This window comes from Clinocottus analis, unplaced genomic scaffold, assembly GCF_023055335.1.
Source record: "Clinocottus analis isolate CAN_PGR_092001 unplaced genomic scaffold, fCliAna1.0.p SCAF_22, whole genome shotgun sequence".
NCBI classification, from domain to species: Eukaryota; Metazoa; Chordata; class Actinopteri; order Perciformes; family Cottidae; genus Clinocottus; species Clinocottus analis.
Genome location: NW_027175954.1, coordinates 3,320,731 through 3,337,906, shown reverse-complemented (window position 1 = coordinate 3,337,906; position 17,176 = coordinate 3,320,731). Strand labels below are relative to the sequence as shown.

Genomic DNA, 17,176 nt, shown 5'->3' with positions numbered 1-17,176 from the left:
ATTGGAAATGTATGTGAATTAAAACATATTTCATAAGATAATGTCTCAGTTCAGTATTCAAACACATTTTCAAACAAACTGTAATTAAAAAAAAACAATTGCCATAATGAACTCGGGGAGTTTCATGAAGATATCTCTCTGTATATGTTTCCATCTTCACCTTTGGTGTCTCCTCTGAACAATATATTGTTCATTATTGACACATTTCAGGACTCAGTAACAGCTTCGTGTCTGTGACTAACATCCCAGATCTGCATCTTCTCTGCAGACTCTCTTGTAGACAAGTGTGGGATGATGGAGGAGGTGGGCGACTCTGTTGGTTCCCTTCATCTCCTCTCTGCTGCACCGTGGACACGCCCCTCCTGCCGCGTCAAGCCAGCCGCCAGCAGCAGCTACCAAACCGGAAACGAGTCTGTTTTCTACACTGAAACCCAAACAATCAATTTTAGTTCGTTCCAACCATTTTTTATTGTAAAAATGTTTTCAAAAGTTTGCTTAATGTTTTCCACAATTACTGTTTTTTCATGCTGCTAATTCTCACCGGAGCCTTTGTCAGCCATTCAAGACAAACAGAGCAGGTTTCACTATTGCTGAAATTAAAAGGTATTCTAGCAGGCAGAGATAACATAAAACGTTGTCTATTTATTTCGTAGTGTTTTTTTAAATTGATTTTATTCATATTGAACACTTAGGGTATATTATATATTTAATCTCTTTTCTAGTTTTCAACAAGTTCTCTCAGGGTGAATAAAGTTATATCTGATCGTATCTTTAATTTCTTGCCTTTGAGTTTAAAACTAAAACCCTTCTGCTGTTAATCTCTGTGAGAAAAGGGAGAGAAAATGTCTTTATTTTGAAGGTTGTGACCGGATGTGTCAGTGTTCCGTGCTCCTTGACTCTGGAGGGAGTGCGCGCTCAGGTAGAGAGAGAGAGAGAGAGAGAGAGAGAGAGAGAGAGAGAGAGAGAGAGAGAGAGAGAGAGAGAGAGAGAGAGAGAGAGAGAGAGCAGCAGCAGCAGCAGCAGCAGCAGAAGCAGCAGAGTGAGAGATATTTATAGCCTAAAGCGAGGCTGCAGCACAGAGATAAGGCTTGGTACCAAGCCGCAGGCAGCGAGACAGACAGGGCTTAGGGAAAAGAGGACACGTCGAAATGAAACACTTCACGTCGGTAGTTTTATTCGGGGCCGCGGTGGTCGCCCTGGTCAGCGCGGCCGGCACCGAGGGTGAGATCTCCTTCGAGTACCACCGCTATGAGGAGCTGCGGAAGGCGCTGGTGTCGGTGTGGCTGCAGTGTCCGACCATCAGCCGCATCTACACCATCGGGGAGAGCTTTGAGGGCCGCGAGCTGCTGGTGCTGGAGATGTCCGACAACCCCGGGACGCACGAGCCTGGTCAGTTTTACGCATACAACAAACAAGAAAAGTCTGCTTCATAATGCGGTGAATGTGCCCCCCCCCCCCCCCCCCCCCCCCCTCCCTCCTCCATCTCCATCTCTATCTCCATCCCCACTCCCTCCTCTTCTCCCATCACCTCACGCTGTGATAACACAAACACATCACGCACTATTGCGCATATAGCAGCCTGCTGCTGCGCTTGTTTTGCATGTGAGGGTTGTTCAGAAAGCGACCCGTGTGGCCGACGGGTGGCTTAATAACTGACCGGAGGACAGTGGAGGAGGAGCGCAGGTGTGCGCACGGGGGCCTGCTGCATCACTTCAGAGGAATCGAGATGATAGATTGTGGGATCAGCCACGCAAAGCCGCCATTTTGCTGGTTGATAAAGATCTGTTTGCGCTTGTCCCGAGTCGTGATGTTGAAAAGGAAAGGAGAAGGAACAAAAAAAAAACTCACCCTGAACGCGGTGGCTCCTTGGGATGCTTTTTGAATGATGACCCGCTTCCAATCAATAGCGGATGTATTAGCAGTGTGGGCTGCAACATATGAGAGAGAATAGTTCATGCACAGCCTTCAAAAGAGGAGGCCTTTGACGGAATATTAAATGTAGTCTTGATCGGTGTAGAACAGGCATTATTCTGTTCCTTATACCTGGTTTAGGTCATGACTTTCCACCATCTCCATCACACTCCTTCATACTGGCAGGACTGGAGTGCAGGCTGGATGAAACCATAGAGCAGAACTAAGAAAATGTGAGACTTCTTGGTTTGAAGGGCGGTTTACACCCCAGCCACAGGAACTGCAAACTACAGGCTGTTACAGATGCAACACCTTCTTCCTTTTCTACGGTCACGCCTGAATAGAGGGGAAAATCCACATATAGTGTATTTCCATTCATGATCACTTAAGTACATTTCTTCAATTGCTTACGACGGTCAGAGCAGGGGTAGGAAACATATCTGAAAATAATCTGTAGACAGTATGAACGACTGGTGGTTTCACTGTTAAAAGGCAGCTGGTTGTACCTGAATTTTCTCAAGCTGTTTGTGTGATGGAGACAAATTCTCTGGATGTTCCTTTCACTTTAATGTGTTTCATGTCCGGCTGGAATTAAATCACAGTAAAATTATCTTCCAGCTTTTAATATTCTAATTTATTGATGTCAGAGGTTGGAGACTCATCTTGTTAAAGGTTATTAGACTGTGAAAACAGCAGGGTCGATGATGGAAATAAGTCCAGGCGTCTATCACTCGAGCCCTGACATATTGCATTTTATGAAAAGATTCCAATCTAATAGAGCAAAACATATTCAGTTAACCACCCTGGAAAACGTGTGCAGTAAGTGTTAAAAAGGTACACATTGAACTCCTGACAGTGTGTTGGCGCCGAGAGCAATAACATGAAAAGATTAACCTGTCGTACATTTAACTTTAATGAACGTCTGGGCATGGGTCTGAACAGGAGATTTAACTCTTACAAACAGCAGGAAGTGATTTATATAGTAATCCTGAGCCCTCAGAAGATAAAAAAAAACCCAACATTGTCTGTAATTACAGTATGAATGGTTCACAGTCCAGTTTATGGGGTTTCAACTATATGCCTCATACTGCATGTGTGTGTGTGTAAGGTGTATTTTCCTCTCTGGGTGTAATTGTGTGGTCTTAACGGGGCACCACAGGTTGTGTGTGTTTAGCTGCTTGCCTGGTCACAGAGTCTAATGACCGTATGTGCGTACTAAATAATCCGGTAATAGTTTGGTGGGTGTGTGCAGGCATGAGTCACAGTAGCGTTGTGGAGACCTTATTACTACCAGATGAGTTTCCAAGCTGCATGCTGCTTCACCAACAGAGGCAGCTCCTTCTCCTCCTCTCCTCCCCCGCTTCTCTCCTCTCCTCCTCCTCCTCCTCCTCCTCTCTGCTTCCACTTCTACTGAGCAAAACATCCAGATCAAGAAGGAGGGGGATGAATCAGAGGAGCTCCAGACAGTGACAGGAGAGGAGAGTGAAGCAAGAAAAACACCACGGCTTCAGAGTCTAAAAGAAACTCTATGCTCAGACCGGAAACATTTCAAAGCTTCCCCTTTAAGGTGCCCTACCAATATTTTATCTGACCCGCAATGTGTAAGGTGGAGCCGAAATAGCAGTTGCCGGGGCAACAGATCGGCTTAGTGCACTGAGCTGACTGGCAGCTCGTGGTTGGCTGGCTGGCTGGCCGACTCCGGAGGATGCCGGTCCTGAGCTCGTGCATCTGTCAGCCAGCAGCCATCTGTCATACACTGCAGCACAGGAAGCATCTATATCGTCAAGCGTGTAGAAACACTGGATACATATTAATGTACAGATGCATGCAGTTTAGGAACATGGGTAACGGCGGGAAGCAACTCGAGGTACTCAAGTAGGTCTACTGTTGTTAAAGGGGTACTGCACAGTCAGACCAAGGTGCTGAGAAAGTGCCAAAAACAGCTTTTGCAATTGACCATTTGAGGCTCACTCCAAAAATGAGTCAATCCACAAAGGCCTCCATGTTGAAATGCTCAGTTTACAGCCTGGTGCAAATAAATGGTTTTGGTCTCAATAGGTAAGACAGGAAATGGAATAAACACAGGATACAAGTTAAACAAATGAAACAATAAACAAGATGTTCGGTTATATTCTTCTTTATACTTCAAAAGGAAATTGTACTTTGACTTACTAAAATATATGTAACATTTTAATTTCTAAAGATTAAACTACACTATTTATAGTAATTCAAAATACACACTAACACATATATAACTAACATCAATAATATCCATATTACAGTAATAGTGTACGTTGACTTTAGTACAATTTTGACTGCAGGATATTTAGTGCAGGAATAGTTGTATATTGTGACGTTGCTACTCTGGCAGTGACGTAAAGGACCTGAATACCTCCTCCACCACTTGTTTTCTCATTACAAGGAGGTGTTTACTTCTTGCAGCTGGGTCATATTTGAGTGCACAAGAGCTGAAAAGAGGGATTTCTCTCCAATGAAAAGGGGCTCTGGAGAAATTCTTTTGTTTCTCATGTCTGGAACTATTTAGTAGCTTCTAGGACGAGGAGAAATGGCTTGTAATGGGTTTGGCTTTGTCTGAAGTTGAAAAATAAAAGCCTGTCAGTATGAGGCTTCATCCAATATGTACACCATCTCCTGTGGACTGTTTTGTTAGACAGAAAAAGCATGTAATCCCCAGACGCTCCGTCAAAGTCTGACACGCTGCACGACATGGTCATATCAAGTGACATATTGAATATGAAGTGAAACACAGGCAGACATGGATTTAATAGTGCGCATATGAATGGAGGGGAATAGAATGTAAACCCAGTATATTGTTTGGACATTTTAGCTGAGAGGAACCTCCCCAAGCAAAGATAACAAAAACAGCTGAAAGGAAGAACGAGCAAGGAATAGAAAGGAATGATGATTGAGAAAACGGCGAGGTAAGAATGACAAGGGAGAAGAAGAGGGATGTAGAGGGAAAATGGGAGAGGCGGTACGGAGAGAAGAAGAGAGAAAGGCCAAGGCACCAGTCAGCGGTCATTTATTATACATCAGACACCAACATGCATCCTCCTCTTTGCTGCCATCCCTCTGCTCCCTCTTCTTCTTCTTCTTCTTCTTCTTCTTCTTCTTCTTCTTCTTCTTCTTCTTCTTCTTCTTCTTCTTCTTCTTCTTCTTCTTCTTCTTCGCCGCCAAAGCCTCCTTTCCGCAGCGGTCTTTTTCCTGTGCATACTTTAATTGTATTTGTATTTCCACCATTCCTTTTATTATCTCCATCTTCATCACTACTTTCTGTCTTGAATGCTACGTGCCGTCACTTCATGCCATGCCGTGTATTGGCCATACAAGCAGTAAACAATCCTCTGTTGGTTTCCTTTACAGTGTTTATCTTTCTCAGAAAGCTGAAACATGTCGATGAGGGTTTTCATTTTCTAAGCTTTTTCTCACACATTTCAGCACACAAACAACGTTGACTGTGTTCCAGTGGCTGAGACTCAGCGGATATGTTGTCGGTGAAGGCTAACGAGGAGATCGATGTTTCATCTGTTAGCTAAAATGGAAGAGATGCTTACTATCTTTACACCAGTGGATTATAGTTGGAGCCTTAGTGGCTATGAAACCACCCCATTTAGAGTGGACAACACAGACGCTGTTTGTTGTATTTTGATGTTGAAAATGAAATAAAATACAAAGAGGAATCTGGTTGAGTTACAGCAGCGGCTAGCTCGGAGAAGGTTCTCAATAAGTGTATAATCAATCATACGATCAAGCATTTCTGCATTTCTAAATACTTTTATTTTACATGTGTATATGGCAGTCATTCAGAGCTAACAGATTGCGTATATATCTACATATGAGTGTGTGTGTGTGTGTGTGTGTGTGTGTGTGTGTGTGTGTGTGTACACGAGTTGAGAGTGTGTTTACTCAAGCTCCCAGTTGATTTGTCTCCCTAAGCACCTGCCCGTGTCAGGGTTGCCTTGTCGACTGAGAGCGCTCTGATGCTCGCTTCCTTCATGACGTCGCAGCAGTCATTAGTGCGTGGTCACCTAGGAGACCGTATTGATCTTCCGTCACACTCTTCTGACAAATCATGACGAAGCGTAATCTGATGCTGCGGGCTTTAGTCGGCCTCACATGTGTTATATATATATATATCGACCTGTTGAGCGCCCAGATAACCTGAAGTTCAAAGCTCACTTCTATCAAATATAAAAGTCGAACAAAGCCACGATCCACCTTCAACGCAACAAATTCAGAAAATGTCCGTTTATTGGCTACTAGAGCGGAAACAACGAGTTAATTAGTTGAGTTTTGACAAAAGAAGATATCATCTCTGGGACATCTGTGGTGCGTTTCACAATTTTTTGACTAAACAATGAAGCGATTATTTGTTAGTTGCATTTAAAATGCTCCAGCGATGATTTGGAAAACTCATGACACAAATTTGCTCACATCCCTAGGTGACTAGGTGTGCCCCAGACCACATACAGGTATGTGACTAGGTGTGCCCCAGACCACATATATGTATGTGACTAGATGTGCCCCAGACCACATACAGGTATGTGACTAGGTGTGCCCCAGACCACATACAGGTATGTGACTAGGTGTGCCCCAGACCACATACAGGTATGTGACTAGGTGTGCCCCAGACCACATACAGGTATGTGACTAGGTGTGCCCCAGACCACAATTGTCACACATGTTCACAACTCACAAATATTTGTTGGAGCAGAAAAGGTCTCCAGATACTCAGCATCTGTGTAATAGCTTGAATCATAGTAACTCCTTTTGACAGAGTCAAACTTCAAAGTGTGCGTGTGTGTGTGTGTGTGTGTGTGTGTGTGTGTGTGTGTGTGTGTGTGTGAACGTGTGAGTGTGTGTATGCGACAGCTCTGTCAGGCCTCTGAAGCCTGTAAAAACCATTCACCAGCGTCGGAACAGAAAGAGTTGATTGTAGTCTTGAAATCGTTAGTAGCAACTCGGAGAGGAACGAGAATCAAGCGGTTAAAAATATCCCGACAACCAGATGTGCGCTGGGCGGCGTGTGCGCAGCCACTGGGACACATCAAACACTCAGAGTAATATGCTGAAGTGGATCAAAATGATGCACATGTTTACATATTGGCACACATGTACACTTTTTTTATACAGGCAAACAATTTACATTTAATGAAGTGAAAAGTTTTGAAATGGGAGAAATAGAAGTCCTGATAATTGGCCAAATACGAATAAAGGTAAAAAAAACAAAAAAAACAACCAAGAACACACACACAAAAAACGCTCAATAAAAATGGAGCCCTGCTGCAATTTGGCTTCAAACACGCGCACACACACACAACCACACACATACACACACACCCTTCACCATCTGCCGCTCTTGGGCTGCGTTTCATAACTCGTAACTGATCTGAACAAAATACTTTTCTTTTTTTTTATTCTGCAGAGCTCAGATAACTTCCTTTATTCTGGTCCAGCCGCTGAAAGCCACTCATGTCTAATGTCTGGTTTGTAGTTCAACAAAAGGTGGCTCACAACACACCTCGTACAATGTCATGCGCTTTGTCCTTCTGTTCAAGGTCTTTGTATAATAACGCCTCAGTCGCTCTTGTGTATGTGTTTGTATTTGCATGCATGAAGAGACCCACAGAAGACGAGGAGCAGCTAATTAGTATAATAAACAGACGGTCATTAAAACAGAGCTTTTATATTATATATTACATTTCTCTAATATTATATGTCTATATACAGACGGTCATTAAAACACAGCTTGTTTATTATATATTATATTTATAGCACAGGATTCTGATATAAACATCTCTCACGTATGAAGCCAATATCTCCTGTGATGAAAGTGAACAAAGCTTGCAAAGGGAACGCAGTCTAGTCATGTTTGTATGCCCGTACACTGACATATAGCTTCAGTTAAATAAGGAATATTCAGACAGCATCAGCGGTTGATAAATTGATTAATCTTCAATAATTATAAGATGCCAAATAATCTCGAGCTTCCCGTTTTGAAATGTGAATATTTGCATCTCTTTTCTATCTTCTCTGCCCTTTTACTTGAAAGTAAATGCCACAACTCACATGCAAATATCTGAAAACCACCGTGCCTCTACAATGTTTCACAGCAATTTTACTGCTGAAATACTGCAAATATTATTCTGTGACTCGGGGATTACGAGCAACAAACAGCAGGAGGTTTACGTGTTGCAGAACTCCCGCATTTTGTAACATCGTGTCCTGAAGTCAGACTCTCTGTGATGTTGTTGAATCTGACCCCCGACCTGCCACTCCGGCGATTTAGACAAAACAAATGTGGCAGCGTGACTCAATAAGCCCCCGTGTCTCGGTCATTATTGTCCAAATGGAGTTCTGGACCGCAAAGTTCAATCGTGTTTAGCCTCTTTCGCTGATGAGTCAGTGTGTTTGTCACTGTGGAGAGTCAGGAGCCAGTGTTTCAGCCTAATGGCGTGTGCACATGTGTCACGAGCAACCCCCCAAACAAATTACAAAGCTTTATCGGTGACCTTCTCGCGGCCCAAAAGAGATACATGCTTGTTTCCATGACTCCCGACCAAAATGGCTTCTTCTCACAAAGGCGATGACGTTGTTGTGACATTTCTCTTTGTGTTTACGTGGCTCAGTGGTGTGAAATGTGATTGGTTTCGTCCGGTAAAAGGTGCGTTCGTTGTCAACCTTGTGAAAACCCTCCTCCTTTGTAAAATGTTCCTGCCGTGAAGACGCTGTGCAGATGAAAAGGTGGTGGACAAAATGTGGAATTGAAGCTCTGTCTGTGTCTCTTCCCTGCAGGAGAGCCTGAGTTTAAGTACATCGCCAACATGCACGGCAACGAGGCCGTGGGCCGGGAGCTGCTCATCTACCTGGCCCAGTACATGTGCAACCAGTACCAGCAGGGCAACGAGACCATCATCGACCTCGTCCACAACACACGCATCCACTTCATGCCCTCCATGAACCCAGACGGCTTCGAGAAGGCCGCTTCACAGGTGATGACGACACTCTGTGCATACACAAAACCTGATCTGAGGGATTTACTACCAGACTGATTAAGTTTACAAGACAACAAACACCGCTTTAGAATAGCAATTATTAAATGTCTGTATGTCTGAACATCATCTCCTGCTCCCCCGCTCAGCCGGGAGACATCAAGGACTGGTTCGTCGGCCGCAGTAACGCACAGGGGGTGGATCTGAACCGCAACTTCCCCGATCTGGACCGCATCATCTACATCAACGAGCGGGAGGGCGGAGCCAACAACCACCTGCTGCAGAACATGAAGAAGGCAGTGGACGAGAACACCAAGGTACGCACACACAGATGATGTAAAGAATTGAAGGACAAGACTGGTGTTGTTTCTTATTGTCAACACATTTTTAAAGCAATAGCTAAAACTTCTGGCCACTGTAGTTTATAGCAAACTAAAACAGGAGTGAGTTGATCATTTCCTTCGGGACTATTTCTAAGTGCGGATAAAAAACATTTGCTTCTGTAGTGAGTCAGAAGGATGGACTTTAAGTGGATATGATCAATATTTTGTATAATAACAATAGTATGTAACTTTACACGATTTGTTCATTATCACTCTTCTCTTCTGGCTGCTTCACTCTCCACTACCTGCTCTCGGCAGACAGACATTTGACTATCTGAGGAACATGGTGGAGCCTTTATTAGCTTTAGAGGCAGACATTTCCCTGAGTAGCTGGAGACCGGAGACCAGCTGGACAGCAACACACCGAATGGTGAATTGGTTGCTAACAAGTTCACCAAACTGTAAAAGTGATGAAATGTCCAGTTTCTGCTGCCCCCAAGTGGCCACATAGAATCCCTTCTTGCAGGTTTCAAACAAACTACACAGTCCATGTCGCCAAGTGCAAGAATGGAGCTCTATGGCGCTGAGGAATGAACAGTAGGATGAATAAGAAAAATATAGACTCTCCTTTAATCTCCTTTAATACTTTATAAGAAACCTGGTGTGTGTTGGCTGGACGTGGTAATATTTTAGGTACAGAAATGCCTTTTTGGCTTGCTTGAAGGTGCGGCACTTTTTTGTGTAAGTAATTCATGTGTTTTTCTCTTTGCAGTTGGCTCCAGAGACCAAGGCAGTGATCCACTGGATCATGGACATCCCCTTCGTCCTCTCAGCTAACCTGCATGGAGGAGACGTGGTGGCCAACTACCCGTATGATGAGACCCGCACTGGTACATAAACACATGAGCGGGACACACAATCTCCAACACACCCTCGTTTTTCTGTTTGGGTTGTTAAATTGTGTATAAAATGTTCCCTTGCGCTGGATGAGAATGTTTCCACTCGTTAAAAGAGACAAATATTTCTGCCATAAATGAATGAACAAACATTTTAGTAGTTTTTTTTTCAAATGTCGTAACACTAATTTAAGTCAGATGGGGAACGTTTCCTTCTACGGCTCCCTGTGCGTTATTACTCGACGTGAACCAAACGTTTAATGCGTTGCAGATGCAGGTGTTCAGTTCATTAAAAATACTTTGTCACATCTGCTGTCTAAACGTTGTGCACTTGCTTGTTCCCTCTCGGTCCTCCTCTAAGGCTCGACCCATGAGTATAGCTCCAGTCCAGATGATGTGATGTTCAAGTCTCTGGCGGGGGCCTACTCCATGTACAACCCAGTCATGTCCGACCCGAACCGACCCCCCTGCCGTAAGAACGATGACGACTCCAGCTTCAAAGACGGCATCACTAACGGAGGGGCCTGGTACAGTGTGCCGGGAGGTAAGACCCAGCACGGCCCGGACGTGTGAAAAGACCTTCAAGTAGAAAGTAAAAAGGGTTGATAATGATATTTGAGAGTTACAGTATGTACGATATATGTGGGATGAAAGGCTTTAAGACCCCATGCAATCACGACACAAAGATAAAGATATTTTAATTTATGGTGATTATTTTACAGTTGAAAAGTAAAGTTGTCATTGCTCCCTTTCCAAATTACTCCAAATATATCTAATAATATATATAATTTAATGAGCCGCCCATGCATTGGACTGGCCAGGCTCTTTTTAAAATGTTATTGAAGGAACATTCGTGTGTCGCTAACGTGTCTTTTTAAAGACTTTTCAATAAATATTATACCATCATAACCCAAGAGGCCTGTCTTCTGAAAATCAGCAAAACATCACTAGGTTTTAATTTTCATGAAAAATGTCTAGCTCTGTACCTTTTATCTGTCATGTGCTGCTTCTCTACTTCCTGCCACTTTGTGTCATTAATATCCATATCGCTCATATTGCTACAGGAATGCAGGATTTCAACTACCTCAGCAGCAACTGTTTCGAGATCACTCTGGAGCTCAGCTGCGACAAGTTCCCCAACGAGGACACACTCAAGTCCTACTGGGAGCAGAACCGTAACTCACTGGTCAACTACATCGAGCAGGTATGCAGCACCACCAGGACGAAGGAAAATGTCCTAAATATCTCTGATTTGACTGATGAATTGGGTGTAGTTTGAACTCTGTTGTTAATAAATCTCATTCTGGTCTAAATTACCAACGGAAACAGCGATGTTGATGGTTTTAATATATGGGGTGAATTCAAATCTGTGTGATTAGTTATGGCCAATACGTTTTTATTGTTAATAGAAACTCATGTTGACCCTCAGTGGGAGATGGGACATGAACAGATTTCTTGTGGTTTGACAACACAACACTACTTTCACCTTTGCAAGCACACCATTGGTTGTAGCTGTTGTTGTTATTGTTGTTTTCTGTGGGAGACAGTTTGCGCATTTTATTTCCAGGGCCCGTGAATGCTTACGGTCGATGTGTCATAGTGTATTTTCCAAAAAAGCCCCCTTGCCCCTCTCCATTGAACCGAGCCTTGAGCGTGCCTCTTCGTTCCTGTTTGCAGGTTCACCGTGGCGTGAAGGGCTTCGTGCGCGACCTCCAGGGAAACCCCATTTTCAACGCCAGCATCTCTGTGGAGGGCATTGAGCATGACATGACCACAGGTACCAGCATCTGATCCCAACTCACACAATTCTGACAACACACATGAGTTGTGATGTGAGTAATGTAACGGTGAGATGTTGTGATGCCGTCTGGTGGACAAAGCAGGTACTGCGTCACTTTATTCAGCAGCTGATTTGTATTTGCACCTGCTATGTTAGCGTGATAGTAACAGGCGCTCAACACGGGTGGATCCACGGGTGTTGGGTTTGTTGTTTGACGGGAAAATCTGTGTTTTTTTAGCCAAAGACGGAGACTACTGGCGCCTCCTGGCTCCAGGGAACTACAAAGTGGGGGCGTCTGCCCCAGGATTCCTGACTGTCATCAAGAAGGTGGCTGTTCCCTTCAGCCCTGCAACCAGAGTAAGACTCACAGACGAAGTAACCGCTCGTAATCTGCCTCTCGTACTTCATATCTACAAAAGTGTAGCTTGCAGAGGACTTGAAAGTTTCAGCGCTATTCTGAAAAAAGAATCATCCAACATGTTACGTCTACACTGCCAGTAAAAAAGTGTGTGTGTGTACAATAATCACTTATCGGTCACTCTCTGGCAGATTTATTGTAAATATTTTAATATGTGAGAATTATTGGGAAAACATTTTGACGTGAAACTGTAATTTGATCCCCTCGAGTAGAGAAGATATTGTATCTTTGATACACGCAACTTAGTGTCCAGTTGGGATCTGATATTGAATTTGATCCTTTAATCTATTTTATACCTTATTTGTTTACATCTGTTACCTTGTTTTATGAGACCACTGGGCTTTTAGAAGAAGAAGAAGTATTTAATTTAGAAATAAAATTGTTTGGGGCTGAGAGCCACACAAGTTAGGGAAGACTGAAAGTATTGTAAAACGAATAAATTGGTGGTTTGGACATAATGAAAATGTGGAACATGAACAACCTTATTCTTTCAAGTCTCTCCTGCAAGCATCTACGTTATAAAATCAACAGTTTGAACTAGAACCCTGTTAACTCGACTCCGTCTTTTACTTCTCACGCCTCACCTGTCTCCGTGTCGCTGGCTCTCCGTCTCAGGTGGACTTCGAGCTGGAGTCTCTGATGGAGAGGAAGGAGGAGGAGCGGGAGGAGCTGATGGACTGGTGGAAGATGATGTCAGAGACACTGAACTTCTAAAGCGTTTGTCCAGCTGACGATCGGACCGTCCGCACATCGATGTAATATAATTCAACATTCTGGGTGACCCGTCCACAGAATATTTTGTCTCTTTATTGGTTTTGTTCTATTTCGATCATTATTTTATATTGATCATTTACTGTTTATTAATGTATTGGTTTGCCTCATACTCCTGTAGGTTGTTTAAATATCCCGCAGACACAGAAACATATACTAACGGACAGAGAAGGACTCTGCAGGTAGTTTTGACGGCAGTGAGATCGGTGTTGATTTCTGTGGTATTGTGTTCTTTATCGTACATGTGATTTGGTGACAATGGCACCCATCTATATAACCAATGAGTGACTGAGTAATTATGTATGTAAAAGAGCCGTTTACATCATTATCACCTGGCTCCGTCCAAAATAATTCATAATTGTTTCCTGTTTTAAATGTCTCTGTTTCTCCAGGCTTTTAGTACAAATACAAAAGTACAACACCAAAAACACACACACACACACACACACTTTTGGCAACTGTAAAATTGCACAAACTTAATCTGTTTCTGTCTCTGTAAAAAAAAAAAGGAAATAGAAAAAATATACAGCGCTATAGTTTTGAGCACAGACAGTAAAATCACTGTAAATGTTATATTATAAACAATCTATACAGGCGAGCCCATTTCACGTATGTTATTGATGTCCAGATTTTTTTTTTAACTGACTGCAGCACAGCTTTGATTTTAGCACAAGATGAATGGTTATAATATATACTGTATTTATGAACTATAGGTATAGCAAGAAATCTGTGGTTTTTGTAACGAAAAAGAAATCAAAGAAAACAAGGCCATGACACCTATAAATCTGTCCATCCCCCCGTACCGCGCGGGCACAGGGAGCACTGTGGCCGGCTACATGAGGAAGTACAAGTACAAGTTGTTTTTTCAAGTATAAATAAACACAGATTAGCTGTTCAACTGGTTTGAAACCCCAGAAAGTATATTGAATGTATATCTATAGAAACCGTTACAAAGGAAAATCAATGAACTGATCAATAAACTCCCCTCTTTATGTTGTCACACCGCAGTCTTGTCTTTATTTGAACTGCGTACGTGTTAGTTGATGTCGTTCATGAGGCTGAATGGGTTTTGGTTAGTCCTTTAGAAGTCGGTATGAACTTCTTTTTTCTTTTTAGTGTTTATAAAATACTTTAAAAATAAATATGAATTTGAGAAAAAAAAAATTGCTTGAAAATAAATGTATAGAATTGAAATGATTTGTGTTTAAGTGTTTAACACATTGAACATTTTGTACCACAAAGGGTTTGAAGTGCCTGTGGGAATGAATTACATTCGTAATGTTTACATTTTTAATAAGGTGTAGAAAGAAGAAGTAACAGAAAACAATAGCAATAGCAGAGAAAGCTTCTTTTTAATTTATGTATTTTTTTGTGTTTTTAACATTTAAAATACAGTATACTCTTGTATTTACAAAAATACTCTCATGAGTTAAGTTAAGCCTTTCAGTTGTTGTAGCAGCAGAGGGACATACTGTACAAGAGGACAGACAAGCAGAAACAAGTATAAGATAAGAATATCAATAAAAACATGTAGTACAAGAGTATATTTTGAACTAAAATGTAAAGGCATGCAGTTCCCACGAACTGTATTACTTCAACTAATAGTGTACTGCAGTCTCAAATGAAGTTTACAGAGGTGATATTATATACATTCAAACCACATTTTCAGGAGTTGTGTGAGTAAAGTCTGTGTTTAGAAGCTCAGCATCTTGTGACCTTGTAACGGCAGAAAGGCCCTTGAGCATTTACACCATTTAACTGAGAAAAAAAATGGCACAAAAATGATGTCACCAGTACTTTTGTCTGAAGTAACAATCACAGTTAAATCGTTTTATGAATTATAATAGTATGCAATAGTGCACTCTTTGTTTTGGATACTATAGTAATAGTGTATGTGTTAAAGTTCATTTACCATTTATAGGCTACTGACCAACATTTATATTTTTCCTTTACAGCGCTTTCAGGCAAATATGTAATTTGTTGAACTGGGTGATGTAGATATAGAATTATTTTTTGTTGTTGTTGTAATTCAGGTTACAACCATTCCATGGTTTCCATGTTTGGCGTAGATACTAAACATCAATGAGTATGTATTCAAATTAATTCAAGGCTTTTACAAGGACACCTGCATGTTCTGTTTGCGTTTTTAACAGCTTGCGTCACTACGAGCAACAACTGATGCGTTTACGGCTGAGTCAGCAGTTAGCACGGTCAATCGTTAAACAGAAACACATTTATTGCGACAAGCTGTTAAATGTCTTGAGCTGGACTAATCAGGAATGCTTTTACTTGTAGCACCATTTTAAAATCCAATGTCATGGTATTTCATGTTCTGTACACCGCCACAAACAACTTAAACTTAAAAAAAACTCACTTCAACTTTATGACGTCGTCATATTACATACATTTTTACATACATGGAACTTGCTCTCTGCATTTAACCCATCCATGGACATTTAGGAGCAGTAGGCTGCTGTGAAGCGCCGGTGGAGCGACTGAGTATCCAGTGTCTTGCTCAAGGACGCTTTGACATGCAAACTATGGGGAGAACAGGGATCTCGTGACTCATCCTCATGAGCTACATATGAGGACTTGTACGCTCATAATTTCTCGCTGATTTAACGTTCTGTGCAAGATTTCTCAACCAAATACATACATGGCACATTACATATTGGGCCACTTGCCAATGTAATCTTGCCATTCACTAGTAGCACACAGATCTAAAAAGTCAATTTGTTTAGGTTGCATTCTTGATATTTGCTGGTTAGTGTCCTTGCATGGCAAGTTGTTGAACTCACTTACTTAACTTGGAAACTTGGAAAAAGTTGTTAGGCCTGTTGTTGGACTAAGGGAGTGAGTTTATAACTAAATGCAAGCTTTACTTTAGCAGTGAATGTCTTACTGTGTCCTCCTGCATCTGTTTATATTTATAGCCTTCAGCCTAAAGTAAGAGTATTGCATTGTTACTTAAGTACACACACACACACACACACACACACACACACACACACACACACACACACACACACACACACACACACACACACACACACACACACACACAGCAAGGGTGGCACTTTTAGTCCAACTATGTAGTTGAATCAGCTGTTTTAGCATGAGATGCTAACTCTGCAGATCAATGGCCCCCTTGGCCTATTAGTCATAGCGGCCCTATTAGCATCAGCTATTAGCATCCCCTCATCAATACCATTGATCAAGCTTCTCTGGCTTCAGGGCAGAGCGGGACACTGTGGAGACCTGCTGAGAGAGAGAGAGAGAGAGAGAGAGAGAGAGAGAGAGAGAGAGAGAGAGAGAGAGAGAGAGAGATGTTGTCCAGTGACATATAACAAGACGATATGATATAACTTTATTCTTACAAGTGGAAGTTTATTGAGATTTTGGAGTAAATTAATTGACATTAGTATTTGAAATTGAACATGTTGACGTTAAATCTAAAACACTGTATTTGGCTTAAAAATCTCCACAACACCTTATTTTATGTTTGTTTTTTTTACCTTGCAGTTTAAAATCTAAAATGCCAATATCATTGTAATTCCATCACAATATTATTTCAGTGAGGTATTCACGTTCCAAAAATGTTCAGCATCGTTGCTGGAAACAGTTCGGCGCCGAGGATCTCAGACGACGTGGCGGGTTTTGATAAATCAAAGAAATGTGTTTTTTGCTGCACGACACCCTCCTGCCTGGTGTCGCAGCCCATCTTCATTTGCCATTACTCCTTTAATCCTGTAGATGACAGTAGTATGCTGATGACCTGTTAGTCATCGAGAGAGGTTTAGTCGACTTAAGAGCTAAATCAGTGATTCGCGGAACGGTCACGGATCATTATTTGCATGTGCTTTTGAGCTCATGCACCTAAGTGGCTGTTGTTTGTTGTGGTGATTGTGGACTTTGTGACTGTTCTTCATTAAAGAGTGGTTTCCCCAACTCCCAGAAAAAAAAGTAGCTGCGGGCCCATCTTTTAAACTAAATCATCTGTCTGGAAATAGTTGAGTGCGTCTGATATGCAGGAAGAGGTGGACACTGACGGTGAGAACATTGAG

The 17,176-nt window shown here is 42.1% G+C and overlaps 1 protein-coding gene across 1 annotated transcript; it reads left to right on the top strand.

Moving 5' to 3' along the window:
* The first annotated feature begins 1,020 nt into the window (after positions 1-1,020).
* Positions 1,021-13,603, top strand: cpe (carboxypeptidase E). The gene is made up of 9 exons (XM_068589068.1): positions 1,021-1,389; positions 8,728-8,924; positions 9,074-9,241; positions 10,020-10,137; positions 10,505-10,687; positions 11,208-11,347; positions 11,821-11,920; positions 12,162-12,280; positions 12,957-13,603. Exons 1-9 carry the CDS (start codon positions 1,149-1,151, stop codon positions 13,053-13,055), a joined length of 1,365 nt encoding a protein of 454 aa, XP_068445169.1. The 5' UTR covers positions 1,021-1,148; the 3' UTR covers positions 13,056-13,603.
* The last annotated feature ends 3,573 nt before the right edge of the window (positions 13,604-17,176 follow it).

What these genes read in the sequence shown, in the direction of transcription:
- cpe (XM_068589068.1), top strand. Translation starts at nt 1,149, where the DNA reads ATGAAACACTTCACGTCGGTAGTTTTATTCGGGGCCGCGGTGGTCGCC. An exon ending in CTGGTACAGTGTGCCGGGAG is followed by an intron (nt 10,688 to 11,207) that starts GTAAGACCCAGC and finishes ATATTGCTACAG; the next exon opens with GAATGCAGGATTTCAACTAC. An exon ending in TGAGCATGACATGACCACAG is followed by an intron (nt 11,921 to 12,161) that starts GTACCAGCATCT and finishes GTGTTTTTTTAG; the next exon opens with CCAAAGACGGAGACTACTGG.